General features: G+C 35.1%; 2 protein-coding genes across 2 annotated transcripts; both read left to right on the top strand.

Moving 5' to 3' along the window:
- Positions 1 to 1,802: 1,802 nt before the first annotated feature.
- LOC110290115 (olfactory receptor 1165) lies at positions 1,803 to 2,753 on the top strand. Its single transcript, XM_021156599.1, has one exon. The coding sequence runs from the start codon at positions 1,803 to 1,805 to the stop codon at positions 2,751 to 2,753; it is 951 nt and encodes a 316-aa protein (XP_021012258.1).
- A 6,756-nt stretch (positions 2,754 to 9,509) lies between these two features.
- Positions 9,510 to 10,490, top strand: LOC110290083 (olfactory receptor 1165-like). The gene has a single exon (XM_021156570.2). It carries the CDS (start codon positions 9,510 to 9,512, stop codon positions 10,488 to 10,490), a length of 981 nt encoding a protein of 326 aa, XP_021012229.1.
- Positions 10,491 to 11,392: the final 902 nt, after the last annotated feature.

Below are 11,392 nucleotides of genomic sequence, written 5' to 3' on the forward strand. Positions count from 1 at the left end.
AGAAAAGACAGATTAAATTGAGTTCATTGACTTACAAAGAAAGGTATGACATGTCTGAATGACCTATACAGGAGAAACAGTCAACAAAGGTCACACATGCAAAAATGGTGTGCAATCTCTATTGTAACACAGGGTGATACTAATCACACTACTTGCCTGAGGTTAATTCCATACTTCATGTAAGCTATAACATGATGTAGTTAAGGAGAGCATTGAGTTTTCACTGCCTTTCATGATAATCATATTATATAATTTCTACCTACAATCCCTGAACCATACCTCAGGTATAATTGTATAAATTACTTAATACTTAGACTCCTTATGAATAATTAAAACAAAAGTTCTTATCAACAAATCATATCTATATTTTAATTTTCTTTAGCTATCAGAAGAAAGGAATTCTGTTTAATTAATATGAAAGCATATATTTTCATTCCCCAGTCTTTCACCTTTCAATTCCTAGTAATTGATGCTTATCCTTTCCTGTCTGATGAGATATGTACCATAGATATGTACCACAGATTGCCATACAAGCTAAAGAAAACCACTGGGGATTTTTTTTTTAAGTATCTTAATTTTTTTTTCACAGTCCAGTGGTTATTCCACTCCTGGTCTGTCCTCCTGCAGTTACTCATCCCATTCTTCCTCCCCCATCTCAAAGAGGTTGTCCCCACCCTCCCCCACTCCACTCCCACATGTTGGGCCTTCCCACTCCCTGGGTCCTCAAGTCTCTAGACTTGCCTCCATCTTCTCTCACATTAGCACACATTAGCATCAATCAGTATTAGTGTCAGGCCTTGGAACCTCTCCTTAAGATTGATCCAATTTGGGCTGGTTACTGAGTCTCCTTTCCCTCTGTCTCTGCTCCATTTTTGTCCCTGCCGTTCCATTAGACAGGAAATATTCTAGGTCAGCATTTTTGACTGTGGGATGGCAACCTCATCACTCCACTTGATACCCTGTCATTCTACTGGAAGTGAATCTTTTAAAATGTCTTTATTTCCATCTTCATGAAATCATTTTTGGCTACTGAGTCTCTTGAGCTTTTTAACCTGTCAGAAGGTGGAAATATGAATTCAAAAGGACAGATCACTTAAAATTATTAATTATATATGATTTTAAATGTAGGTAACAGTGTAATATTTGTAGAATACTAAAAACAACATAGTATGGGCATATATGAGACCTGTCTTTATGGACCAATTTTAGAAAATTTACCATTACATTTCGATATACATGGAAAAGGTATTGTGTCCAAGGCAGTCTTCTGACATGATTGTATGAATAAAAAGTGTGGGAGTGGGTGGGGAGTGTATAGGGGACTTTTTGGATAGCATTGGAAATGTAAATGAGGAAAATATCTAATTAAAAAATTAATTCAAAAAAAAGTAAAAAAAAAGAAATTATGTTTAATGCTTTTTGTCTTCTATATGTGATTTGTTGTCATGAAATTGTGTATTAATAGGTAAAATTCTAAGGTTTCCTCTATATGTACTACATATACATACTTTTCTCTATATATAATTTGTAATTATGATAATTTTATCAGGTGCTACTCTTTATATTCTAGATTGAAAAGAAGAACCCACATGACTGAAAATCAAAATCAATGAAAATAATACCAATCACAATTTGATGCAAGCAAGATTCTAATTTAAGCATAATTTTCATGTATGAGAATGGAAAACCTCTTGTATTCAATAGGCCTAAGCTAAAAATCTTCCAAAGCACAATCTCCCACTCTGCTGCTTTAAGATTTGCTCTCTTTCATTCTATTTTTTTTCTTTTTTAAATGAAGGATCATGATGCTTGATTTGAGAAATGAGAGTTCTGTGACCATGTTCATCCTTTTGGGATTTTCAGAATATCCACATCTCCATGCACCTCTTTTTCTCCTATTTTTTATGACATATACAGTTACTCTAATAGGTAACATGGGCATAATTTTGGTCAGAAAGGTCAATCCCAAGCTCCATACACCCATGTACTTTTTTCTCAGTCATCTTTCATTTTTGGATATTTGTTATTCCAGTGTATTTACACCTAAACTGCTAGAAATCTTGATTGTGGAGGAAAGGACAATCTCTTTCAAAGGATGCATGACACAATTTTTTTTTATTTGTGCATTTGTGATTACGGAAATGTTCATGTTAGCAGTGATGGCCTATGACAGGTTTGTTGCTGTGTGTAACCCCTTACTCTACACAGTTTCAATGTCTCCCAAGCTGTGTGCATTCCTTGTAGCTGGAACATATATGTGGGGTGTACTCTGTTCCTTGACAATTACATACTCTCTTTTGCAACTATCCTACTGTGGACCTAACATCATCAACCACTTTGGCTGTGAGTACTCTGCCATTCTGTCTTTGTCCTGTTCTGACCCCACCTTCAGCCAAGTGGTATGTTTAGCTATTTCTATATTTAACGAGACTTGCAGCCTCCTCATCATCCTGGCCTCCTATGTCTTCATAGTTGTCACAATCATTAAGATGCCTTCTAAGGGTGGACTCCAAAAAGCTTTCTCTACATGCTCTTCCCACCTGACTGCCATCAGCATCTTCCATGGGATCATTCTCCTTCTCTACTGTGTACCCAATTCCAAAAACTCATGGCTTGTGGTCAAAGTGGCAACTGTGCTTTTCACTGTCATGATCCCCATGCTTAACCCTCTCATCTACAGCCTTAGGAACAAAGATGTAAAGGGGACAGTCAGCAGACTCATGCGCTTAAAACTTCAAGCTCATTCAATATGATTTTGGCATATACTATATTTCTATACATACATATTTATACCAAACAACTTGATTGTACTTCAATCATAACTGAAATAATGATTAGACTTATTGAGTTATAAATGATATACATTTGCCTTGAGTGTATACTGCTTTTCACTTTGTTAGTAATATATTTCGTTTTACAAATGTAATGAATTCAGCTAAGTTACATGTGAAGTTTCTATATAAAATATTTTTAAAATATCTCTTGTGAATAATGTAGTAGAAAGATTTAAAAGGTTAATTACATACTCAACACTTTCTAGTCATGTTATACTTTATTTTGACTTTTGATCAGTAAATAATGTAAACAAGGATGATAATTGTTCATATATTATATAAACTGAAGTCCTGAGAAGTATTTTTGAATCAGTACCATTGGTAAATTATGGTTATAATTACATTTTAATATTGTTTTTCATATAAAATCTTGTTTACAGTATAAAATACTGCCTTGATTTAAACAGAATGCACTGAAACTATTAGCTTCTAAGTGCAGTACTCACTTTTGAGTGTCAACATGACATACTAAGATAAATAAAATGTATTAAACAATGTCAATATTAAGAATGTATTCTATTTGATTACAATAGTGTTTGGATATAGCATACATATGATCAATGAAAACATCAAAAAGGAATTTTGTTTATCTTTTCTCAATAATATTGAAAGTACAAATGATATTTTCTTATGCAATAATTATAGAATTAAAAGATAAAGACTGGTGACTGTTTTGACTTGGGAAATACAGAGCAATGACCAAGTTATTCCTGTGTTGACTATTTTTCTTTTCATCATTTATTTTTTCATCATGTTGCATCCCATTCACAGTACCCCATGCCTCTATACCTCTTAGTCCCACCCTAACAAATACCTCCCAACAAGGCAAGGAAAGCACCCTCACCTCACCTTGGGTACTACCTAATCCTGATACATTTAGTCCCAGCATAAATAAGTAGTTTTTCTACCACTGAAGCACAACCAGTCAGTTCAGATAGAGGAAGGGATCCAATGGTATCCAATAGAGTCAAAGACAACCACCTCTTCAATTGTAGAGGACTCACAGGGAGAACAAGTGGCATACCCTTTATACATAAGGAAGGGTTCCTGCATGCTATTTGGTTGGCAGTTCAGTCTCTGTGAACCCCATTGTGCCCATGTTAGTTGACTCTGTAGGATTTCTTGTGGTGTCCTTGATCTTCCAGCTTATTCAATTATATTCTACACACTTCCACAAGACTTCCCATGCTCTGCCTGATGTTTGGCTATGGGTGTCTGCATCTGTTTTCATCTGCTGCTGGATGAAGCTTCTCAGGAGACATTCTAGGTTCCTGTCTGCAAGCATAGCAGAGTATCATTAATAGTGTCAGGGGTCGGCTCTCTCCAATTAGATGGGTCTCATGTTGGGACAGTCATTGGTTGGCTATGCCTTCAGCCTCTACTCCATATTTATCCCTGTATATCTTGTAGGCAGGAAAAAATTTCGGATGAAATTTGTGGGTTTGTTGATGTACCTCTCCTTACACTGGAAGTCCTAGCTGGCTGTAGGAAGTGGCCACTTCAGAATCTATATCCCCCTGTATTAGGAATCTCAGCTAGGCTCACTTCCTTTTCCCAGATCTCCAACTAACCACAGAGATGGCCCACAATGAGTTCCATTCTATTTCCCAGCACTCTGGTGCCCTCTTCTACTGACCACCATTTGCATATCCCTCCTCAAAACCTCTTCCATACAGTTCCCTCTTTCCATTCAGTTCTTATGCATGTATAAACACTTTGGAAATAAACTTAATGGTTTTGCAGAAAACTGGGGATACTTCTACATCAAGAACAAGATATACTATTCCTGGCCACATACTCCAAAGAAATTCCCACATTACTCAAAGACACTCCTCCAGCTATATTCATAGTGGTTTTATTGTAATACCGAGCAACTGGAAGTAACCTAGATGTTCTTCAACTTATGGATGCATTAAAAAAATGTGACAGAGTTATACAATAGAATACTATTCAGCAAACAAAGACATTGTGCATTTGCAGACATATGGAGAGCTCTTGAGAATACCATCCTGAGTCTGAAAAGCTGTGATTCCTCATTCTGTTCCACTGCTGGTGTGTGTGTGTGTGTGTGTGTGTGTGTGTGTGTGTATGTGTGTGTGTGTGTGTGTGTGTGTGTGTGTACACCACCCCTCAGAAAGATGAAACACAGGAAACTAAGCTCCATTCTATCCTCTCCACCATCAGAATGGCAGGGTTTGCACAAAATAGCCTACAATGAGAGTCTCAGCTCAGGTAAGAAACAACACATACTGAAGCCAAGGAGTCAGAGGTTCTCAAACTCCTGTGTGTCCAGTTTCTATTAGGAACTGCTTGGAGTCAGGAGTGAAGGAACTATTGCTTAGTTTGGGGGTGAGAGTTTGTGTCTAGAAGGCAGAGGGGCCTTTTAGAGAAAACTTAGGTGGCAGCTCTGTATGACAAAGGTTTACACCATGGCGATGAGAGAGATGGTCCTTGCTTGTCCAGACTATCTTATTCATTGTTCATCATGGATAATGGGTGCATACCATTTACTTAGGGAGGATCAGAGATTTAATATCTTTTGTAGGAAGGAATGTCTGGGAAGTGAAGCTTATTTGTTAAATCATCAGAGCTAGCCCATCTAGGTACCTCATTGACATGAAGAATTCTGACCTGTGACATGTGGTCATGATGTTCATCTGAGGTGTCATGTCCACATGCTCCAAGATAGGAACTTGGACAGGGGCAGATAAAACAACTACCAGTCTCAGATATGAGAGTGCCAGGGTTTTTGAATCTGCTCAACATTTTCAGTTTTTGTCTGCAACATGGTTCCACTTGTATCACAACTTTTCCTTATTCTTTCTTTCTTTTTTCTTTCTTTCTTTCTTTCTTTCTTTCTTTCTTTCTTTCTTTCTTTCTTTCTTTCTTTCATTCTTTCTTTCTTTTTTTCTTGGAAGGTATCATTGGAGTGATTGTCTTATGTTATTTCCATTAAATTTTGGGTGGAGTGGGGGTGTTAGCATTAAAATATAACACAACATAAGCCAAAAGGATAACAAGAGGTGGAGTCTTGGAAGACAAAGGATTATTGAACCAATTAATTGATCAGTGGATTGAAATAGAACATTTTACATAGTTTATGAGAATTCACATTGGCATTCAATAACATTTGATTTATCTACATAGACATATCATTTTCCTTATTATCATGTAAGTTTCCTTAAGTTCAGTAGCCATTATACTCTGGTAAGAAAGTTTATATGTCACTGAAAGTTCTCAAGGTTTTCATCTGTGGGTCTCAGTGTCTGTCTTAAATGTCTTCAGTCAGATGATGTGTCTGAACAAATTCAGCTTCAAAGCCCTAGGCAGGTCCAAGAAGATGGCTGGTCAGTCTCTCTCTGGCCTGTAGCAGCAGCATTGTCTTTCTCCTTTTTGTAGTTTGCTTATTGACAAAGAAGGCCTTGCTTTGCTATGGTAAGTGTTCACAGAGCTAGAAGATCTAGCAACAGTAATTCTTAATGTCCTTTCAACTGCAGGACTGGTAAAGATGACTTGGAATCTACCCATACCCTTTGTCTCATTGTGCTAGTTTCAACTGTGTTTGTATATTATTACCATATATATATATATATATATATATATATATATATATATATATTGCAATACTTGAGGCTCCAGACTTACTTCAAATATTCAGTGCATTTTGTATAAAGTATTTTATATTATTATCTTACTCTGAATAAGGTCAATATTCTTTGCTGTAAATAATTTTCATGGCATATAGTCTCATGGCATATTCCAGGCTAAGGATAACCTGTAACTTTTATTATAGCTCACGCTTGCCCCAAACTCATGGTGATCTTCCTGCCTCAATTTCTCAGGGCTAGCATTGCAAGATCATATAATTTTATAGGTTTTTTATTTAAGTTCAAATTGTCTGGAATTATAATAATATTGTTTATTAAGATATATGTCTCTGTGGAGAAGCAGATAGATAAATATAAAATAAGCAAGCATACCATTTCAAACAAGATAATGAAACTTTCAAGGTAATTCCAAACTGTATTATCTTAACCCATGTTTAGATAAAATTTACAGCCTTATAAATGACTTTCTGGTAAGAACTTCATTGAGAATGTTTAGGTTATTTGACTAAGCATTTAAATATAAAAGTATGCAAATAGTAGAAAAGCTATTCATAGAATATAATGTATTCCTTGAAAATCTAACAGGAAAACATCCATATAGAATATTGTGAATTTCTTCTTGGTGACACATTGTAGATACATAATACTCTTATCATCTTCAAAATTATGAACAAGTAAAAATATTATTATTGAAATACTGTTAAGACCTCTCTAGGCAGACTCTGGTGAACCACATCTCTTACAATAAATGTTTTATAATTTTATAAGAAATATATCCCTTGCCGGGCGTGGTGGCGCACGCCTTTAATCCCAGCACTCGGGAGGCAGAGGCAGGTGGATTTCTGAGTTTGAGGCCAGCCTGGTCTACAAAGTGAGCTCTTGGACTGACAGGGATATACAGAGAAAGCCTGTCTCAAAACAAAACAAAACAAAACAAAACAAAACAAAACAAAACAAAACAAAACAAAACAAAACAAAACAAAACAAATGCAATTTCCAAAAAACAATCCATGTGTGTAAGTTATTTAAGAGTATCAGGTAATAGCTGTGAATTAATACCTTATAAGTCAGTGATTGGTGTTTATTCCTGCTGTCACTGACTATTTTATGAATATTCCACGGGACTAGCTTGGGTGGCTGAAGTCTTTATCTCCTGAGAGAGTGCATATTTTAATGAGAAATTTTTCTTTGTAACTATTGGAAGGGACTTTTGTGATGTTGACTTTAAACAATTTTATACTGTTTGAAAACAGAAAAAAAATTTTGCACTGCTAATGAAAACCTTACTAAATTTTATATAAGTAGCAATATAACCAAGTTCAATTTAAAAAACTGGAGATATTAAAAATGAATTTATTATAATGAAACACAAATACATGCAGAAAACTTCCCAAAGAATTTCTAAGTATATGTATACTTAACAGAATAAAATATTACTGACAAAGACTAAAAAAAAAAAAAAAAGAAAGATAGCCCTCATCCTATTTTATTTCATTCCTATTTCATTGCATTTAATATAAAACTGTAATTTTTTAATTATGAAATGTAAGTTTAAAAATAATTAAGTAGGGGCTGGAGAGATGGCTCAGCGGTTAAGACCTCTGACTGCTCTTCCAAAGGTCCTGAGTTCAATTCCCAGCAACCACATGGTGGCTCACAACCATCTGTAATGGGATCTGATATATATATTACATAGATATAATATACATATAAGTAATTTTTAAATTGTACTTATTTATTTATAATTTCATATATAAATTATATAGTTCTATCATTCTGTCCCTTCCCTTGTTCCAATTCCTCCTGTGTACTTCCCACTCTTGAAAATCTGTGGTCTCTTATTCATTAATTATAATTATTATATTTAAATGTATATAAGTTTATGAATGTAACCTGCTGAGATTATTTATCATTGCTCAAACTTATTTAGGACTAGCCTCTTGGGATTGGCTAACCTATCAGGGGGTGGATCCCTGAGGGAGAATGATGCTTTCTCTATCAGCAACCATTAATTGTTAGTGACTCTTCTTCTAGGAGTAATGCCTTCTGAGAATTATCCCATCCAAGTTGGCATGTCAAATTATGTTGTCATATTTTGGACCTAGTTGAGATAGCATGGTTGAAGCTCCTTCTTCACACATAAAAGATTCTTCCTAATAGCAGACATATAGTTGGGCTCCTCTGGCTCTTAAAAAATTTCTCCCATCTCCTTCTATTATGTTTCTTTACCAGTGGTTCTCAACCTGTGGGTTGTGACCCCTTTGGGTGTCATATATCAATATTTTGCATATCAGATATTTACATTGTGATTCATAACCACAGCAAAATTACAGTTATGAAGTAGCAATGAAATACTTTTATGGTTAGAGTCACCACAGAATGAGGGAGTGTATTAAAAGGTAACAACATTAGCAAGATTGAGAACCACTGTCTTAAACTCAGAAATAGGAGCTCCATTGAGGATTTATTAAAGACTAGACATCCCACAATGATTTACTTCTGCATTTTCACAAGTTCGTATTTTCTGTAATGATCTCCATCTGCTGCAAAAAGAAGTGTCTCTTCTGAGGGTGAGAACTATTCTTTTATACGGGAATAGGGATAAGTATTTAGAATGCAATTTGAAATTATACTGGCTCAGTAAATTGGTATTATTAGATTCTCTTCTAGGATCCATGGTCCCCCCATCCACAGATAGGAAGATAAATTTATAATACTAAACTTGAATTCCCTATTATTGCATGAATCTTCTGTCCAATTTCATGGCCATTTTTTACCTCTAGGATATATGTGCCATGATTGCACCTTCCACGAAATATTGCAATTTATAGGTAACTCATTTTATTTATAATGATCATATTTTTTCATTTCCAGATGAGAGGCATGAGTGACTCAGTGAAAAAACACAAGCCATGTTCAAATAAAAAGTGGATTTTGATTGAGATAAAGCATAAGTATGTCAAAGAGAAATCAATACACATTTGATACATGACATCCCAGTGACTTCTCTTGGAAGCCTGACTGCATTCCATCATACCTATTCCTGTGCTGCAGACTGTTGATCAGGATGAATTCTGTGGTATCTTCTAACAGAAGCCAAATGTGGAATGAGGGAAATCGAAGCACGGTGTCTTCTTTTATTTTGTTGGCCTTTTCAGAATTTCCAAACCTCCAATTGCCCCTGTTCCTGGTATTCTTGATCATGTACATGGTTACTGTGTTGGAAAATCTTGGTATGATTTTTATCATCAGGATGAATCCCAAACTCCACACTCCTATGTACTTTTTTCTCAGCCACTTATCCTTTGTTGATTTTTGCTATACATCTGTAATTGCACCAAAGCTGTTAGACCTCTTGATTGTAGAAGAAAAATCAATCTCCTTTGAAGGATGCATGGCTCAATATTTTCTTGGGTGTACATTTGTGATTATAGAGATGTTCATGTTAGCAGTGATGGCCTATGACAGGTTTGTGGCTGTCTGTAACCCTCTGCTCTACACTGTTGCTATGTCTCATGAACTCTGCTCCCTCCTGGTTGTAATTACTTACATATGGGCTGGGACATTTTCCTCAACTCTCACATATATTCTTTTGCAGCTCTCATACTGTGGACCTAATGTCATCGATCACTTTTGCTGTGAGTACTCAGCTCTGCTTTCTGTGTCCTGCTCAGACACCTCCTTCAGTCAAATGGCATGCCTGGTCATTTCCATGTTTAATGAGGCTTGTTGCCTCTTGATCATCATCACTTCCTATGTTTTCATAGTTGTCACTGTCATCAAAATTCCCACTAAAGGGGCCTTCCGAAAAGCATTTTCCACCTGTGCCTCCCACCTGACAGCAATTGGTGTCTGTCATGGGATCGTTCTTCTACTATACTGTGTGCTCAAATCCAAAAGTTCACTGTTTCTCGTGAAAGTCGCCACTGTGTTCCACAGCATGGTTATCCCTATGCTGAATCCCCTCATCTACAGCCTTAGAAATAAAGATGTCAAGGAGACTGTCAGAAAGTTAATCTACCTGAAATGTATTTTTCATTCAATATAACAAACAAGATTTAATGACTTTCATAAATATACTTTATATATTTCTTTGAAAATTTTTAGCTATTTCTATGAATAATGGAGTGATATTCATTGGAGAATCAGACAATTTCTGTTTGCCTACAAAAATTAAATTTAATTATACTTTAGTAATTAACTGTAAGAAGTAGAGAAAATATGTCTTCAGAATTCAATGTACTGCTGGGGAACTGTAATTGTTTTCAAAAGTATGTTTTATAATTACCAATTGGCTTTCCTATATAGCAATACTTATATGTTCAGGCAGAAACATGAAATATCTAAAAAATAATTCATTTTATTCAATTCCAAATCGATTACACTGATAAAAATGACCAAGCAAAATATGATATATATAAATTTTACTTTCATAATGTATAGTATATTATAGTTGAATTGATTCTAGCCTTATAAATTAAACATTTTTCTGTTAGAAAGCAACCACAGGATTTAAAGTATATTGTAAATTCCACTTTGTTCCTTGTGATAGTGTCGGCTTATTTTTTTACTGTTACTTATGTAAAACCTGGCTGAGATTATTTTAGTTTCATTTCTTTTGTGGAAATCATGTTGGTGTAATAATTTTTCTCAGGTTCTCCCATTACTCATATTGGAGATATGATATAACAACAAGCATATTTTCTTTGATGTAATAAATACATTTGATATAGGTGTTGACTATACACACACACACACACACACACACACACACATATATATATATATATATATATGGAAACATCTTCTACAATTGTTAGTTATTCATTATAATTAACTAGTTATATACTACAGGCTATCTATTTGAATCTGTTATTTTACTGAGTAACTGAGGTTTCAAGTCTAGGCTCCTAAACTGAAAATTTCAATCTTCAAGCCTATGCTCATAAA

This window comes from Mus caroli, unplaced genomic scaffold (assembly GCF_978045245.1).
Source record: "Mus caroli unplaced genomic scaffold, Mus_caroli_1 scaffold_2, whole genome shotgun sequence".
In the NCBI taxonomy this organism is placed as follows: Eukaryota; Metazoa; Chordata; class Mammalia; order Rodentia; family Muridae; genus Mus; species Mus caroli.